The sequence below is a fragment of the Poecilia reticulata genome, chromosome 1 (genome assembly GCF_904066995.2).
Source record: "Poecilia reticulata chromosome 1, P_reticulata-male-v2, whole genome shotgun sequence".
NCBI lineage: Eukaryota > Metazoa > Chordata > Actinopteri > Cyprinodontiformes > Poeciliidae > Poecilia > Poecilia reticulata.
In genome coordinates, this window is record NC_088830.1 from 19,965,837 (window position 1) to 19,985,127 (window position 19,291).

The 19,291-nt window shown below is 39.7% G+C and overlaps 1 protein-coding gene across 2 annotated transcripts in view; it reads right to left on the reverse strand.

The window, feature by feature from the left end:
- The window catches only part of ndst3 (N-deacetylase/N-sulfotransferase (heparan glucosaminyl) 3), a 52,611-nt gene that overhangs the window by 12,497 nt on the left and 20,823 nt on the right, over nucleotides 1-19,291 (reverse strand). For both annotated transcript variants that reach the window (XM_008413612.3, XM_008413623.3), the window contains exons 6-9: nucleotides 11,329-11,457; nucleotides 2,212-2,394; nucleotides 1,652-1,748; nucleotides 193-316 (exon numbers count right to left, since the gene is read on the reverse strand). In XM_008413612.3, the coding sequence (XP_008411834.1) occupies nucleotides 193-316; nucleotides 1,652-1,748; nucleotides 2,212-2,394; nucleotides 11,329-11,457 (533 nt within the window). The remainder of the gene's footprint in view (nucleotides 1-192; nucleotides 317-1,651; nucleotides 1,749-2,211; nucleotides 2,395-11,328; nucleotides 11,458-19,291) is intronic.

The window sequence follows — 19,291 nt, forward strand, 5'->3', positions numbered from 1 at the left end:
GTTATCTTTTGTTTCACCTTAGGCACTGACTAATAAAAGACAAAGAAATGAAAGAAGGTGAGAAGTGTGTGTATGGGTGTGTTTGTGCGTGTGTGTGTGTGTGTGTGTGTGTGTGTGTGTGTGTGTGTGTGTGTGTGTGTGTGCGTGCGTGTGCGTGTGTGTGTGTGTGTGGTATTGCGCGTGGGCGCTCACCAGTCGATTCCTTTGTGGTAGTTGTTGGTGTTAAAGAACTGGACCTCCTCGTACGTCTTTGGACTGGGGAAGTTACTGGAGATGGAGGGATGCATGAGCAGGAAGAGATAAAGTGCCGTCGTTCCTGGAAGAAAGGGCATAATTCATAACTGGCTCGTTAGTTCGGCTCTGCGGAGTGTGGGTTTGTGCGCGCGAGGAACTGTGTGTTAGTGTGTGAGAGGTGTCGTCCACTGATCCATACTGGAAGATTTTTTTTTTTCCTTTTCCAAGATTTATATGTTGCGGAGAATTCACAGAGGGAGTTCTTGTGTGTCTGTGTGCAGAAAGATCATAGCCCTTTCCTTCCAAATGATTCAAAAGCATTTGACACCAATCAGCAGAGGGGGGAATGGTCCTGCCCTCTGTCTCACCCTCTGCAGCTCTTTTTTTCCCACCTGCTTCTCCTGTGATGAAATGGGGATTTATAGTAATCTAATTGTTGTTAGGTTGCTGATGTCGCTACATTGACCTCTCCTTCCACGTGGGAGATTATCACCCAGGTAATTACTGTTTATGCCTCACCTCTTCACCTCCTACTGAGAAAAAAAAATCCCCTTATTTAAATTCTAGAAATCAATTGAATGTATACAGGGTGCAAATTGTATTGTGCACGAAGATGTGCTTCAGTAAACCGAAGTTTTGCAATTCTCCACAGGTGCTTTTGTTTACCAAAGTATGTGCCACCTATTTTAATTATATCGCTGCACATCCAGCACTTCATAGGCATGAAACACGCAGTAATATTTTATCCTGTGGTCACCAACAAATTATTTGGGTTCAAAGGTGGCTGAAAATCAAAACAGTCAACATACGAGAGCAGATGTGCTCTGCCTCTTTCATGATCTGTGAAAAAGTATCTTTCTCCTTATACTTTTCTTCCATTTTGGCTCTTTTGTCACACTTACATGTTTTTTTTAAGTAAAAATGTTTTAACCTAAAAAAAATATGTAAGAAGCGGTTTACAAATGATGATTTAATTTATAAACGCTACTCAAACCAATCGGACCAGATGAGAAGATATCATATATATATCACAAACCTTAAAATCCTTAAAAATGCTTTATCTCTCCGAATTTATGATTTTCACCTCTTTTGGATGGATCCAAGTCTTATCTAAGAAAGTCCCTTTCCTGCCCTGCATCCAGAATTTACACACATTTTTAATAAGCTCCTCTATTTCAGTCTCTTTGATGGAGTCAAAGCAAAAGAAAGACAGAGACACTGGTACCACTGTGCGTCTAAAGGAGAAAGCATGTGGGTGGAAGAAAAGAGGAAGGAGCCTCCTCCTTTGTCTCCCTCTGACAGAGGTAAAGGAACATAGGGGATTATATGAAAAGGCTCTGCTGCAGACACCTGTGCACACAGGAGAAGCCTCTGTGTTACATGTGCATGTCTGATCGTTGGCATATCTTCATCTTACCTGTTTTCTGTGGGCCGACCACCATGAATTTAGGCAACCTGTCGCACGTTTTCTCCTTAGACCAGATGTCTTTGTGCCGTTTGTCATCACACGGGTTCTACAAAACGGTGTAGAAAAAGAGTGATTAGACGTTAAACATAAAGAGAACAAACATGCCAAGTAACCCACCTCAGTGAGGAGATATACAACAGAGTGATATATAGCAGAAGAATGAATAGTCTGCTGAGCCCTTTCTGGCTTTGAACACGGCACAAATCCATATAAGCTGTAAATGCCTTCTCAAACATTTCCACAAAGGAGTCAGAATGCAGTAACAGATTCAGACTTTAGTTTTCTGCAATAAACTTAATGGATCCCTGCATCAAAAAGGATAATAAAAAAAACAATAAGTACTATCTGTTTTATCTATTCTTGTTTTGTTCTCCGTGCATCAGAATACTGCATGACGTCTTCGCAAATTTAAATACAAAAGAACATCTTTTCAGTAACAAAATCAAACGCAGAGCAGACACGGAGAGCACAAGCCCATACGTGTGTGGCGTGCACCCGTGCAAACACACCTGCCAGAGCGGGTTCCTTTGTTCGGGAAAAAGCTGAAAGTACTTGTGTGCGAGCTGAAGAGGCGGGAGGGTGCGGAGCTTCAGGTTGGTCCAAGAGCGAAGGAAGGACGCCAGGTGGACGAACGTGTAGAGACCCAGTCGATCGTTGCCGTAGTTGGAGAGGTGGGTCATGAATATGCTGATCTGGAGAGGGGAAAATGTAACAAAGTCAAAGGGATAGTTCAGAGTTTTTGGAATCGGGATTCTGTAATGTTTTTATAAATAATTCAGTAGATCTTCTATTACCTTGCCACACTATTGCATATCTGACTTACATTTCAGTGTCATAGGAAAACAAACAGCAGCAGATAAATAATGCTTTAGCGTCATGTTCATGACTGTGCCAGGTTGCTCCTAATTTTTTTTAAATTATGTTTAATAACTACATAGTATCAGCATATATGCAAATGCTCAGTTTGCCCTTTTATGAAGGTCCAGAGATTTAGATATGTCCTAATATAGTGTTGTGTCCCATGGCTATAAACACTTTCAGTCTGAGTTTTTTTTTTTTTGAAGGGGTAAAAACTGATGGGATGTCTGACCAGCAGTGAACCATCCATTGCTTTGAGGATTTATTCCCTTTTCTACAAAGGAACTGTGATATAACACCATCTGCTACAGGCAGATTTGACAACTATACCTTTTTTTGATTTTAAATCAACTGCTACAAAGTATGTTTTGCTCGATAATACCATGAAAACAATTTGATAGGCCACACTGTTAATTCTTCACGGTAAATCTAAAAAGATTAATGCCATTGCTATATTTTTATTTGTTCTCGAACATTAAAAGCCGTGCGTCTGCAGAGAGAATTCTCAGAGTGCCACCGACTTAAAAAAATGCCCGACTACAAGCAGCAGTGTGTAAAAAAATGCTTTGGTATGACAGCAGGCACTTTCGTTATTTGGAGTGATACTTATCTTTGCAGAATGACCGATAAAGAAAAAGCTTCAGTCTCACCCAACAAGAGTGGCAACTCTTGTTATAGGTAAGGGAACTATTACATCTATAATAAACTCTTTTATCATTACAAAACCTTATATTAATCCAACTCCTAAGTCTTCACAAATACCACTGTAACCTCAAGACAAAAAGATTATTTCCATGTATGTGCGTTCAGCTGTACGGGTCCAGAGCATTTCAGCTGTCCTCCAAGAATCAACATCTCCTATCAGGTGCTTCTGTTAGGTGAAATCTCACATTAAAGTTTCAGCACGACGTACACAGTTTGAAGTGCAAAAATAAAAGGTAAACAGATAAAATGAGACTGATGCATTCACTGCTCCTGGTAGATAAAGCTGAGGACGCAGCACGATACTCCTCGGAGGCACTGGGAGATGGGAGAGATGCGTACACACGCGGGACAGTGTGTCAGAGTGTGTTTGCGGTGGTTAATGTGTGTGAGGAGGAAGGAGACACTCAAAGCGAACGGAGGAGCAATGGTGTGTCGGTCCAGGCTATCTGTCCACGCTTCACTGCTTTTATAGGCTGATCAAAGAGACAAGCTAAGATAGCTGTTACAGACAAATGCACCCACACACGCACACACACACAAACATGTGCTGTACTCCTTTTTGTTCACAGAGTTATGGAAACATCTTTAGATAAAACGTTACCATCAGCCATTAAGATATGAATTATTTGTTGGATCTAATGATGGTGTCTGGATTCGCTTGAGTTATGGTGTTTCAGTCTTTAATGTTCTTCATCTTAAAAAGCACCCACTCTCTCCTCCACACACATACACATGCTAGTCTCACTTTGGGGGTATATCCCATTCATTTTTCATTTAATTCTAGTTGATCCTAGTTAAAGTAAACTATATTGTATCGTTTTGTTTAAAAGAATGTATTAGATAGGTCTATATGTAGATAAGTCATCAATGCAACATGGGGGACATTACACTTCCCCTCTTATGTAGAGCCAATCAGCCAATCAATTCATCGTTGAAGTAAAAAAAACGAAATATATCGTTCTGTGTAATGAATCAACATAAAATATGACCTTAATTAAAATTGTGAATCGAATTGCTAAAATTAGTTCTAGCAAGTCTATACAGTCAATGTTCTGCAGATAAAAGAGGGTGCGACTCTCTAGCAGCACAGATTTCCTGTAAATATAGAGAGACACGCTGTCGGAGCTTGATAGATCAGCGTCCGGCTGACCTGGAAAGTTGTTGGGAACACTGCACACTGATGGAAGGAACGCGTGTCAGCGTGTGAGAGAGTGAGAAACAGCAGGAGGGTGAACTGATGCATGATGTATACAGACTCTGCTTCTCGAGGAAAAAAGAGCAGATTTGAACGTGTCGAAGCAGACGAACATGTCAGCACAAATGTTTATGCATTTGTGCATCGATGTACGCCACAGCACTTTGTGGATCTGCTACAGCCCTTCTTATGGATTTCGGGCAAATGAGTAGTGCAGCATTCTGGCTTTCACCAGGATTGTGTCAATGTAGCTGATGTAAGAGCAGGATCGCGGGGCCACTGTCAGAGTATCGCCAAGCACTCTGACAGGAACATTTGATAAATACACCAGGAGAGAAAAACGGTCCACTTGGCCCTCATCTCCAATAAAATTCACTATCAAAAACCTGAGATCTCCTCCTTCAAAGCTTTCAGAAGCAACTCTGTAGGAAAGTCTTCCAGTAATAACGAAGACATAATATTTAGCAGCACCCTCCAATAAAGGTGAACTGGAGGGGATCCAAACTGTGTAGCAAATAGAAGAAATCTGAGCAGAGTAGATAAAAAAAAAAGTCTCCATTTTTGTTCTGCGCCTTTTTTGGAAAGGAAAGGCGGTGATCAAAAAGTGATTTATGTCCCCTTCAAACCCCTCAATAGCCTATGATGTCTGACTCTGCAGGCTGTGTGGAAACAGGTTGCCGTGTGTGGTTGTGTGTGGGGTGTTTTGCAGGTGCATACAGTTAGGACAAAGAGAGGGAGAAAGAGAGGTCTGGCTATGGCAGCACATGGAAACATTCATTACGAGGCCTGAGCGGTGGCAGCCAAATTAAACAGAGGGGGAAAAGAGGGGGACGATTTGTGTTTGTAATTGAAGAGCTGCAGAAAAGAGGAGGGGGGGGGGAAACATAAGAAAAGAGAGAGGAAATGGAGGAGGTGACAAAAAGAAAATAACCTTGGTAGGTGAGTTTAAATTAAAACAGAAAAAAGTAAAAGCCCACTTGAGAGGGTGTTAATCTCCCATTGAGGTAAAACTCCGAGCCCCCCGGTGGAAGAACGTGCTGTGGCTAAGAATTCAATTAACTGAACCATCCAAACCTTTTCTCTGTGTTTCTTGAGCACTGAATTGCTTTGGGTCCCATATGGGCCTTTAATAAAAAAGGAAACTACTTCAAAATAGAACTGGACTCAAATATTGCCTGGACTGGCAGTGTTTCGAAACATATAAATACAATCTCTCAGCCTATCACTTTTAATCTTTACTCCTCATCTTTTCTTCTCATTGCTACTATGCAGCTCTATTTCCCTCCGCTTCTTTCATCAGTTTGATGTCTTACTCTCACTTTCTACTCTGCTCCAAAAAGTCACTTTATGCTTTTTTTTTTCCTTCCTCTCCTCTTCCAGATCTCGCGCTGACCTAGATGCCCTAATGAAACATGTCAGCCCGACATGGAATGATGTTCTTCAAAGGACATGCATGCAAGAACACGCACGAGCATGCAGAAACTCAGGCAGACAGTTAGCGTGTCTTGCAGGATTAGAGGAACATGTGTTCTTGTATTTGAGCTTGTGACATATTCCAATCCTGCTTAATATGATTGCATTTTGGGAAGTTATTACTTGATTCTTGTTTGAATCTGTTCGTCCATCCTCTCTTCTGACCGTCTGTCAGCTTGTCTGGTTCCACATTAAGGATCGATAAAAGCAGTCACAGGTTTATTATACTCTACTTAGCAAATAACACACAAATTTGATAGTACATAATAATGTTAATTAAAAGGGAACCTATTATGTTTCCTTGAACCGTTTAGAATAGGTCTAAGAGCTATACAAATCATGTTCAATACTTTTTTTTTTTTTCTGAAATCATGAGATTTTGCCTGGTCGGTTCTGCCTATTGTGATCTTAACCCATCACTGATTTTTGATGTTATATTTGCGAAGTTTTGAAATGGCCAAAAAACTTGAATTTATTTCCAGAAAACAGCTGGATGTTGATTTTTTATTTTTTTTTTTAGTGCTTGGACTGTTTCTAGAAGCAGTAGAGACCAAAACGCCCCTTTAAGTTCAAGCTGCAGACACTTTGCAATGATAAAGATGCACTCCTCTCATTGTGCACTAGGCAAGGGGTTGACAAGGCAAGAGAATTTGACTTATTTTCTGATAAGTTCAGGTAATAATTATTTGACCACTTTTGGACACTCAAGACTGCGTACAGAGCTTTGAACTACCATCCCGACATGGTCAGGGAATGTTTAAATATAATAAAAAAAAGGAACAAGACCATGACATCAGGATGAAAAACCACTATCCTGATGCAATAGAACAGTGTTCATTTTACACCCTTTATCCTGATACTCATGCAATATGCAAACCAGGTGATGATGCTGTACACAGTTATGTGTACAGCATCATAAGCTGTACACATAACTGTGAAACATTTAATCTCCAAATTATTGATGCAGCTCTACAGACACAAGTCATGTTTCTCCCTCAGATATCAAAAGTCTCTGATATCAGTAACTTTCTTGTAAAGTTTAGATTTATAGCTCGAACCTGGGCCAGTGGAAAATGATATAATTGGTGGTCGGGTCGGGCTCAAGCTTCTGTAGCACGTTCTGAATAACAATACATCCAGCACAGAAAAAACAACACCAAAAAAACCAAAATGCACAATATAAAAGTGTAGTAATCTACTTATCATAGAGAGAGGAGTAGGTAGTTTAACCTGATGACAAAAAAAAAGAAAAGGAAAGTAAGTGCAGAAGTGTTTTTGGACTGTAACAAGCTGGCACTGCCCTGATCACACATGCCAGAAGATTTGCACTCGATTCCCTGTTACACTCCTCCTTGTTTAACAGGAGAAGTTACACTATTTACTTAATTTGCGATCTATAAACAAAAGCAGTAAAACCTTCGTTAAAATAATATATCGGGTTTACTTTGGGGTCAAACCTCTAATTACAGGTGGTCACATTAGCTCGGGCTCAGACACATCGTCTGTGGGCTCAGGCCAGGTCGGGTCAGATATTTTGACTGATTTACAAAGTACTGTTTGACTTGCTTTTTATTTATTTATGCCCTTTTCTTCAAAAACACAAAAGTCATTATGCCTTAAGGTTGAACTATATTTTTATTTCTCTGTTACTTCGGCTCAAACAGAAATGGGAAAGGAAGCTTTCAGTTTTTGGTTGGAATGTCATCGAATCTGAACCGAAACTGTCCTGTTGAGTAACTTCTGCAGTCTTGTGTGTGTGTGTGTCCGATTGCCTCCTGACTGCCGTTGTCACCTCATGTTCATTTAAGCAGCTGAGGCCCGTCTCCCATTACCGGCCACTTAGTTCTGCATACATTTCACCCTGATTGAATTGTTATTGCTCCTAAAAAGATAACTGCTTATCCCAGCCCCACTCCCCCATTCTGTCTCATTTTCAGTCATTGTCCCATCTCTTCTTACCCCCGCAGTGCCTTTTTCTCTCCTCCTCTTGCAGTTCATCTCAGTCTGTTTGTCACGCCAGCAGACAACTGAAAGCAGCGCGTAAGTACAGCAAACAATCTTAGTGAAATGTATTCTGTCTGTTTCTGTCAACAACTACTGTCCCTTTCAGTTAGACCAGCTTTCGCTGCTTTTCCGTCGCTTACTAATGTCTTCCCAGTTTGTATTGTAGTTTACTGTGAGCCTGTGTGTGCACGCCTTTGTTTTTGAGAGAGCTTGTATGTGTTGATGAGATGCCAAAGCCTTCAGTTGCGATCAGCGGGACTCCTGAGAACAAGAGCGAAGAAGTGGAAATGAGACAAAGAGAGGTGTGGAAAGATTCACACGTGTGAGCAAAGTCAACATGCAGAGGTTGAGAATTGCTGAGATGAAAAAAGAGGAAGAGAAAATGGAGAGCGAGAGAGAGTGAGAGAGAGAAAGAGAAAGAGAAGACACCCAAAGCAGTGACAATATCAGTATTGTACGTTGAGGGTGAGAAGTGGCTAAAACACAGGAGAAGGGGAGATTGTGCTGCTATTTGGTCTTCGGCTAATAAGCTTAGTGGTAGAGCTAAGCGGAGCTAAATGTCAGACCTGATATATGTCTAAAGCTCTGCTTATGCCAGCTATACACAGATATTTCTAAAACACACACACATACACACGCACACACGTACTAGGTGCTTTCAGTCCACAACAATATTCTCTATTGTGTGTTTGTGTGTGTGTTGGGGGGCTATATGTGCATCATTTCCTCTCTGTATGTGTCTGGATTCTCAAGTGACACAAGATGCCGTGACCTGAAAATTAAATCTCAATCTGTCTGCCACCTTCTCACCCGGCTCCCCCTCCGCCTCTCCCACCGCTCCCCTCTCCTTTCTCGACATCTCTCTGACCATTTATCGGGGAATGACTTGTGCCCTTTTGGCTATTTGCAGAGTCCAATCGATTGTCGAGTGTACTGTGTACTGTACGTAAGAGCCAAGCTCCGTGACGGCGCTGCATGAACACCTTCATGCAGTCACACAATCACACATGCAAACACGTCCACGTGCTTTTGGTTGCCGTCTGTGGCAAACTGCCACAAAATGCCAAAAGCGATTTAGAGTCATTCGACAGGAAGTGGCACTGTTACCGACGGGCAGATCATCAAACAAAGGGAAACACCCAGGGGGACTTAAGCAACGAGCCACAGAGCACTATTGATTAGGCACAAAGTGCGCACACTAATTAAGCTTTTGTGTCTGCAAATTGAAACACTGCACTGAGACACTAACATGAATCATCTTTGCACCTGTATGTGTGAACTGTGGATGTGTTTCATTCAGGGCAGACAGCTCTCATTTCGGGGGGAGAAAAATTACTGCTATGTTTATTAGCGGTTTTATTGATGGTACAAAAGTGTCTCTTAGTGTCGTTTGTTTTGGCTCTGAGGGAGAAGGACGATAGATTAGAAATGTGAGAGAGGCAAAGTCTAGCAAACGGGCGTAAATCTTTCACTGGAGTTTTTTTTTTTTTTTTAGCTCAAGCTAAAATGACAATATAAATTAAATAAAGAATAAGTTGCACCTTTGTCTTATAAGCAGTAAAACAAGCCAAGCTACCGAATAGCATTTGTTTCATCCTATCCTATCCTATCCTATCCTATCCTATCCTATCCTATCCTATCCTATCCTATCCTATCCTATCCTATCCTATCTAATCCTTAAATTTAATCCTTAAAGCAGATATTCTTATAAAATTAAGAAGGTACCAGTATCACAGCAAACCACCATGTCTTACATAGATTATTTTTTTGTTTCCATCAAACACATTTTTCAATCTTATTTCTAATGGCACCACAATGTTCTAAAAACCAGGCACCAAATATCAAGCGCACACAACAGATACAGAACTCGATATTGATTTAAACTTTTAAACCTTATTTTTATTTCTTTTTCCTGACTCAAAGTAACCAAAAACGTACCAAAACGTGATCTTTGTGCATCGTTACATCCCTTCGGGTGACAGAAGTCTACAAAATGATATTCTTTAATTTTATAAAGGACTGCAACTTCAGACACTTTGGCTTGGGCTTACATACCTCTCTTAGCGTAACAATGCATTCCAACTAACCCCACTATCCATGTTTTTGCTGACTAGAAAAACATAGATAACCCTTCTTTCATTTATTTTTTCTGCATTGATGACATTTTTTCTATGTATTATTAGAAACTTGTCATTGCTGCTGGGGGAGATGTAAAAGCTCTTTGTCTTCCTTTGTCCAAAGTGGGAGCTGCACAATACAAAGCAATTAGGCGATTCTTTAGAGCTGGATAAAAAAGTAATTTCTCTTTTCTTCAACTAGTAAGCAGGAAACCGCAAGCATTTTCCGCCAATATCTATTAGGATCTTTTTAAACAGGCAAGACCTTCTTCTCAGAAGGAGAAAAAGGGGATTCACTTACACACACAGAGGCAGAGGAAGGGGAGAGAAAGGACAAAAAGGGAAAAAAAGAATACTTAGTAAATAAAACCTTAAAGAACACAAGAAAGAGAGAGAGACTTGAGAAAGTAAGGAAAATAATGAGACAGGAATAAAGAAAAAGGCATCATAAAAATGTGACCAAAAAAGACAGAGAAGAAACAAAGGGGGGTGGGGGGGTGTATAGCTGGAAAACAAAAAGAAGGAGAGAGACAAATTGGTGCAGAGATAGAAGAAAGAGCCAGACTGGGGTATTGTAGGGAGCTGCACTTGACTCTGTGATGTCGGGTGAGTTCTGACAGCTCCTCTGGTTCAGCACTCCCTTACCTGACACTTCAATACAGCTTACTGCCGCTCTATGAGCATCTTTGTGTGTTTGTGCATCTGCACGTGTGTGGTTTAAGGCAGAGAAAGGAACACAGACAGTGAAAGATAATGTTTAGGGGGACACTTTCTTTGAATATCCAGCCTCGAGCCGTGTGTGCGAGCGCGCGCATGCAGGCGTGCGCGTGTGGATGACTTTTTTTTTTTTTTTTTGTTAAACTCCCACCCAAAACCTAATTCTGTTCCTTAATTCAAAGCAGAGTCAAGTTGAGCTGACATACACAGCAGGGGTAAGTGAGAGGTGGAAAACCTGCGTGTGTGTGTGTGTGTGCACGGATGTATGTGACAGCAACCCCCCGGTGGAGAGACCTAATTTAAAGTGGAGAGATGAACACAGCTCCAAGAATGAGACGCTGCCCACGACAGGAGAAGAAGCAGACAGACAAATAATGCCAAAAAATTTGATTGATCAAAACTGAAGGAAGTTACAGTTACAGTTAAAGCAGTAAAGCCTTGTGGTGCTTCTTCAAGGCCAAGAAAAAAGAAAAAAAAATGTTTATCAGTCTGTGTGTGTGTGTGTGCGTGTGTGTGAGTGCATGTGTTTGGCTGCGTGCAAGCTTTTGCTGACTCACAGGGTTGAGTAGCACAGTTAGAAACAGCTCTCCCCCACGAATGCTTTTGTCCAGTTCCTTGGGTCCACCAGGATACTCCTTATAGTAGATGGTGTGAGTAAACAAGCCACACGTCTGACGAGGCAGCACCTGGACACACACAGAGCGGCATGCAGTGAAAGTATTACTATGTTTCACATCTACAAAATAAACTCTGACGAATAAAAGAAGATGGACAAGCAAAGTGACGTTAACATGTACAAATTAAGTAAACAGGTACAAATTGAAAACACGAAAAATACATTTGCATTGACCTCTTTTGCTCTAGAATGTGTTCATTTTTGCCTTCACGTGCTCCAGATATTTAAACAGTTTGCATAATTGATGGAATATATAGATAATGGGGGAGGACACAGTGTGGAAGAGCAAACATTTTTTCACATTTAGTTTTCTTTTTCCACACTTATCCAGATTTGGAAAGTATCTTAAATAATCTCTAAAATTCTGGAGTTATTTAAGCTACCCAGAAACCTTTTACACCACTTCTTATGTTCACCCCTTTGAACACAGAATAGATTTATTCAGAAGCATGCACTTAATTTTGGTTTTCACCACTACATTATTTGAATCCAGATAGATGAACTAGCGTTGCCAAATAAAGATCCAAACAGAAAGCTGATGTTAACCACAATCAACCAATTTTCAGCTTCGTTGGACCTGACTGGAAACACACTGGTGAAAAAAGAAAGATTTTTTGTAATTATTAAATGCGCCACACAAGCACTTTACCCATAAACTGACAACACTGAAGTAAAAATTGTGGAGACAACTGTCATCCATTAGTCAGTGAGACAGCTAGTTACCATGGAGACCAAATGAGTGCTGTTGAAAAGACTTTATTGATAGAAGAGTCACTCTCATAGCTCCGGCAACAGGTGTTGCTCCCCTCCCAAGTGCTTTCTGATTTTCTAACCTCCAAGGCAGAAGACTGCTTGATACCAGCACTAATACTTGTACTAGTATCTGTGTGAGAAAAATGTGGTATAATTCCATTATGTATTTTTTTTTTCTGTGTAAGCCTTGGTTATCTGAGCAAGCATTTTATATAAATCACTCTGCGAAAACATCAATTAGATTTTTTTGCTTGTAGCTAATTCAGTCCTAATTTCCTATGAAATTAAACAGTAGACAGGGAAAGCACCGCAAAGGTCACATATCACTATATATACAGGCTGCCAGAGTTTCCTTTTCAAACTCAACACTTTCTGAGTGACATCATGCAGTTTTATGAGTCCTTGTTATGTTATTCTTATGACCCCTTTGAGAGCCACTGGAAGCTTTATGCTTACGCTACACTGGTGCTCACATTTACATCAGCAGTCCACGGGAACCGTAAAAGCACCCTAATGTGTCAAAAAGCTCCCCTTAAGTATAACAAAAACCAACATGATTAAAGTGTTTGAAATTCAAACTGCCGCTTTGTGGAAACCTGTAGCTAAATACGAAATAAAAAGTAGCAACATTAACGATGAAAGCACAAGATAGTAGATGTAAAGGTGAAATTATTAGATGAGACGTGAATATATGATGCACTGCTTGAATTAATGGTTGTTCTGTAATGTAAAAGACATCAGAATGCATTGGGGATATTCCAGTAATTTGTTTGATACAGCATATGGCAATAGTGTAATTACCAATGGCTCACTTTCATTCAGGTAGTCCAGTTTCAGGATCCTGGCGGTAAGCATGCTGACTTGCTGCCACCTAATCCGCAGAAGCCATTATTAACTGTTATTGGTTCTACCTTTGCTTTCCCTATAATCGCCAGCCAACATGGCTGTTATAACAAAGAGGTCCAAAGAGCCCCATTCATTTTGGACAAGAGGCCTCTAAAACCTAATGACATCTGGCTTTTGATTTCAGTGAGAAGAAAAAAGTTCAATATGTATTTATGCTTGGAAAATGTGAATAAAGACTTGTCACTGTGTCAACTCTGTAATCTCTGCAGCTTGCGGCATGCGGTCAATGAAGGTTTGTTGCCTTAGTCTGCCGCTTCAAGCACTCTTTGACATTTTAGCATAAAATTCCAGCTGCCCCACTCAGGTGGTGCTCAAACCTAGTCAAGGCTACAAGCAAAATATAGGCTATGACTGGCTTTGTCATAAAAACAAACCCATTGTAGCTCTGCAAAGAAGGGTAAAAATATTTCAAGAGTAAGGTTTGACTGGTTTTGTGATCTTCGTATGAAAATGCATTATACTGTCTGCATGAGGGTCCCGTGCATTCATGTATTTGTTCCTAAAGTACTCAGCGCAGTGAGATCGAAACAATCTGAACTCCTGCAGTCGGTAATTTTGCCTTGACCTAAACGCTACATGGCAGCAGTGGTGATTCAAGATGGCAGCGCCCAAGGAGAATGCGAACATTACTGAGGATGAAATAAGGCCCAAAAGAACAAGAAGTAAAGTAGAAAAACATGTTTTAAATAATAGAAACTGATCCTCCGTGATGAGCTGTGAAATTTCAGCACGAATAAAGATGCAAATTAAGGCCAACAGTGGTAATTTCATATATATTTTTAAAATAAGTATAACCACACACAATTGTTTAGAAATAGCAGGTTTGAATGTTGCTCCAACATATGCATCCAGACTGTGTCCAGAAGATTTATTAAGAGAGGAATTAGGTGCTAGCTTAGAGGAGTTGTGTTTTTACAAAAGCACAAACTACAACTCCTGAGTCGTGTATCTGGAGCCTTGGATTAATTCACAGAAGGAACAAATAGCAGAACAAATATGGCACGAGTGCAATATCTTGTCATGAGTTAAAACTTTAACGGTATGCTGTTACACTGGTTTCACCCATCCCTCACCTGCACTTGTATGATGTTTGGCTGACTTGCTGTTTACCAAAGGAGATGAGAGCAGATTGCTTTTAATCCAAGCTCAGGAAGGAATAGATGTCTCCCAGGGCAATAAAAAAAACATCCAAATACACCATACCCTACGTGAGCTGCATACTACACCCTACCAGTGGAAAAAGGAATCCAAGATATATCTTATCAAACTTTGACATTAATACCAATACTCGTTTTTCCAGCTTAGATCGCCAAAGCAGCAATATTTGTCAAACATTTGTAGACGCATTGCTGGTTGCAGTCGTCATTCAAATGGAATTAATTAGAATGTACACTGTTGAAACTAATGCACACCAAAACAACTATAAAGAAGCAGTAGGGTGCTTGTTAGAAGGATCCGGCAGCTTGTGAATTAAAAGCGTTTTTATTAGTTAATTAATAAAGAAGAAGGGACGAAAAGAAAAGAGACAAACATCTTTATAGCAAACTCCTTGTGGAGCACTTCTCCGTGTGAAATAGAGTAAAGGCTGGAAGCGCAGATATTGGTTTATCTATAAAATGCTGCAGACTTCACGCACAAACACACACAGACACACACGCATACACACACGTATGCGAGAAGGCCACCATTGCCACAGACACTCAGCACTATTTCACCAAACCAATTATCCACAGTGCCATAGCTCAAACTGATATAGTACATTTTAAAAAGAAATACACACACGTGCACACGCACGCACACACACCCCCCCCCCACACACAGCACAGCTCCATATCTCAGTCTGATTTGTTCTGATACTGTAGGTCCAGTGGGTGGCTCTCAATCTGCTGACAGAGACGCACAAACACCAATTTTACCGCCTTAAGACAACTTCCTGTCCTCCTCTGAGCAAACGAAGATGGAGCACGCAGGGGAGGAGAAAGAGATTAATGGGTAGGAATAGCTGGGAAAATTGGGCGTGAAAAATGTGAAAGGTGAGGAAAGTGGGTAGGGTGCTGTTGATGTCTCAAAGTTATCTTCCGGGAGGGCAGGAAGCTGTGAGCGATCAAAATCTGAGAGAAAAAGCCTGAAGAGCATATTGACTTTTTCATTTATATTGTTATTTTTCTCTAGATAGTAGGGTACCTATTGATATAGTGTGTTAGATAACCTTTTGTCCTCATAAAGTTGAGTTATTGTGTATATTTTTCCTCATTCGGAAGAGTTTTTATGCAATATTTCCCAATTGTAAAACTCTTGGAAAAAAGCAAAGGCATTACTGGTTACTAGCTGTGTTTTAAAATGGTTTTCTTTATGTCTTTCTGAGAAATCTTTCAATGGCTATTTGAATCAAGTCACATTAGAAATAAACACTTTCTCTTGTGGGATTCCTATTGTTAGATTTTTTAAAAATTATTTCTGCAACTATACTACATCTCAGTGTACTCCTCTGTATCATCATGTCACAGATCAGCTCAAATTCACCTTAAAGTCATTTCTAAAAGTTTATTCAGATCATTTTTTTTTATTATTATAAGGTTCTGTTTACATCATGTTTCCAAAAAACATGTTCCATTGTGTATTCAAAGAAATAAAAAGACAGGCCTGTAGGAAGCAATGAAATTTGGTGGATTTTCTGATCCAGAAGGATGTTTTTGTAACCTTTTTATGCATTTTGCTATTGGGATAAATGGCATAAATGCATGTTAAAGAAGAGCACAGCTGCAAAGACAGAACACAGAGTTACATCAAGCGCAATATGATGTGACTGACGTCATGGTCAAAATGATTTCGGTTTGCCTTTACATGAACAAGATCATTTTGCAATTCTAAAAGGTTTCACTGTGCTCCCCGTTGTCAAACCTTTGCGTTTTTGACCTGCGAGTTAACGTACGAATAAGAGACCGAAAACGCAACAAGAACCTTTGTGTTTTATTGTCCTGATGTTGTCATGTAAACAAGACCTAAGAATGGTGGCTATCAAAAGGTTTTTCATGATTAATCATGTTTTTAGTTCAACTTACCTGGACTACTGTAAGAGGTTTTTTTTTTAACCAGTTTTAACAAACTAATTTTAGACTGAGTTTTATTTGTAGACATAGCTCTTCCTCGTGGCTTTTTACATCTTAAGGCCATGATGCTGGTGGTTCCACACGCTCCCTGTTAAACCTGCGTGGATCAATCTTTCGAGTCAAGCGCACATCCTCCTTCTCTATTTTCTCCATAGGCACTATTGACTCTTTTTAAAAAGCAGCTGAAGCCACTTTTATTTCCACGAGTCTCCACTCTGGTTCTACAACCATAATATTTAGTGCATCACACTGTATTTTATGTTGTTTTTTTCCCCTTTCTTTACCTATTTTATTAATTTATTTTATTTTTATGATTACATTCCGTTGCTCTCTTCTTTTTACTAAACTACTATTTATATTTTGTGATGTGTTGGAAAAAAAAATTAGTAACCTTTCTTTCAAAAGCGTTTGTAAAAACATTTGTTTTTCTACTCTCATCACCCTTCAGCAACTGTACTTAGACAACAACACTGAGAAGCACCATTAAAGTCATTTCCTCAATCTAATTTTCATACTTAGACACATACACACGCACGCACGCACGCGCACACACACACGCACACACACGCACACGCACGCACACACACACATCCACACACACACACACACACACACACGCACACACACACACACACACACACGTCTTTCTATCTTCACAAGGACTTTGGACTGACTTCCATTCATTTTTCAATCATTTCTATAGCCTAACCCTAATCCTTCTTCTTATGGGGCCTGGGTTTGGGGCCCAAAAGGAGCAGCTGGTTCCCACAACGTAGTATGTGTTAGGAAAATGGTAAGAAGCGGGATCAGTAACTTCCTGTCCCATTCTTTTGTTTCCTTTAAAGCAGAGAAATCTATGGTAGCTAAGGGAGCCTGATTTCCACATAATTAAGTTCTAAAAAAAACTGATATCAGGGTGTAAAACACAATGTGTACACAATCTGTATTAAATTGATGTAAATATCAGAGTAGTTTTATTTCATTTTTCTTTGTTTATTTTTTCATTTATCCTTTTTTATACAAACTGTTAATCAATCATCTGTCTTCAGTAAGTTGTTATTTTATTGAATTCGGTGAGTCACAGATGCTCTTCAATACCTCCTGATTAAAAATTCATAATAACATCTAACAGCCTGTCAAAACGCCTGCTTGTCATTGTGCTGAAAAGATGTAGGATTAAATGGCTGTCTTTTACAGCACTGTGACAAGACATCAAGAAATAAAAGCTGGACTGATTGGAAAATTGATATAGCCGTCTCTTTATATTGTTCGCTCAAGAGCCAAATATGGCAAAAAAAAAACAAAAAAAAACGCGCTGATAATTAAGGTGCCAGATGTGATTGGCTCTTTTGTCAATAAAAAAAAAAACTATTGGCAGACTCACTAAGAGTCTGAGTGACAAGTGAATAGAAAGAAGGAGGAGGAGCGAGCGGGCACGCTGATTACGAACGTGCATATTCGAAATGGCTTACAAAAGTTTTATTCTAATGCTGTCTTAAGCGATGATTGATGATTAGTTAAAAATAATTTAAAATGTCTCATTGATATGCATTCAGTTTGTGACACATATTCTGCTATATTCAAATATGCAAACTCACAAAAAATAAAAATAAAATAAAATAAATTGCCCTTTCTCCAAGCACTGGGAAACCATTGAATATTGAATTAAGAGAGCGAAGCTTGCTGTTGTGAGAGAAGGTCAAAAAGTCCATACCCATAAACAAAGACAGAAACACCGAGGTTGCCCACCACGTGTGGCATTATTGATTTTTTTTTGTTTGGAACCGCAAGAAACAATCAACACACAATTTACGTTTAGCTTCAACACCTGTTTCAACAGAAAGACAGAAAGTAAACACTCCTATAAAAAGAGAAAGAACACCGAGAAGCACTACAAGCTGTCAAAACAGACCCTGCTTTAATTTATCTGCTTTAAAAATGTATTATTCATTGTTTCAATATTAGTCTGGATTTTCTCTCCAACGTTAACCTAGGCTGGGTGAGAACACGTTCTCCTCTCCACGTCTGCATTTATATCATACCAGGAGTTGCTTGATGTGAATATTTACAGTGTCTTGCAAAAGCATTCTACTTATTTAACCTTTTCATAATACATTGTCATATTAAAACCCGAAGAGCAAGTATTTACAGGAAAGTGCTCTGGTCAGATGAGACAAACTGTCAGCTTCGCAGCCTCTTTACAGGATGCTTTCTGCAGTCGAAAAACTAACGCTGCACATCACCCTGGAAACGCCACATCTATGGTGAAACGTGGCAGTGGCGGCATCATGTTGTATTTCTTTATCAGTGACAGCAAAGTTGGTTAAAATTGATGGCAATATACGTAGAAGTAACCTGGTTAATTTTAAAAGAAGATGTGCTGAAGTGTATTACCAATGCAGGAACTTTTTAGGAATCGCTGCAGTTTTCCGATATAATTATTATCCTCTCTGCATTTCCAAGGCAGGAACCAGAACCAAATCAGACAAAAGTGAGCAAAAATGTAGCAATGCAGAGTTGGCTTTGAAATACCTCGATAAAATCTGCCTCTCTTGGTACAAATATCCAGTTAAAGGAACCAGAAGCATTCAGTTTCAGCGTCTTCACTGATGGAGAGAGATTAACATTCTCATCAAAGACTTTAAAGAGATTTTTACTGATAAATATATAAATGCTTATTTCAGTGTTTATGCTCTGAGACACAGTTAGACCAACTGTCCAGGAGCATTCATTATTTACCCATATTAAGCTTAAGAGGAGAAGACCTGCTGGTGATACATGTGTCCATGGTTGCTGTTAATGGGAAACAAATCTTGATGACTTTAATTATTAAATATCTGTGGATTATTACAAGTTTCCTCTTATTTAGAACTGATTTTAATTCAGCTATACAGATTGGTTGCGAGTGAAACTGTTATAGAGGATTTCCTTAGATGGCCAATTCTGATGCTAATCACAGCTCTCCTTTTTCCTTTCTTTATGGGGGATGGGATCAGCATACTTGATTTCATTTCATTCCATTCTGCCATCACATTTTCAAACACTTTGGAGTCATAGTCCATGCCTTTTAAACCA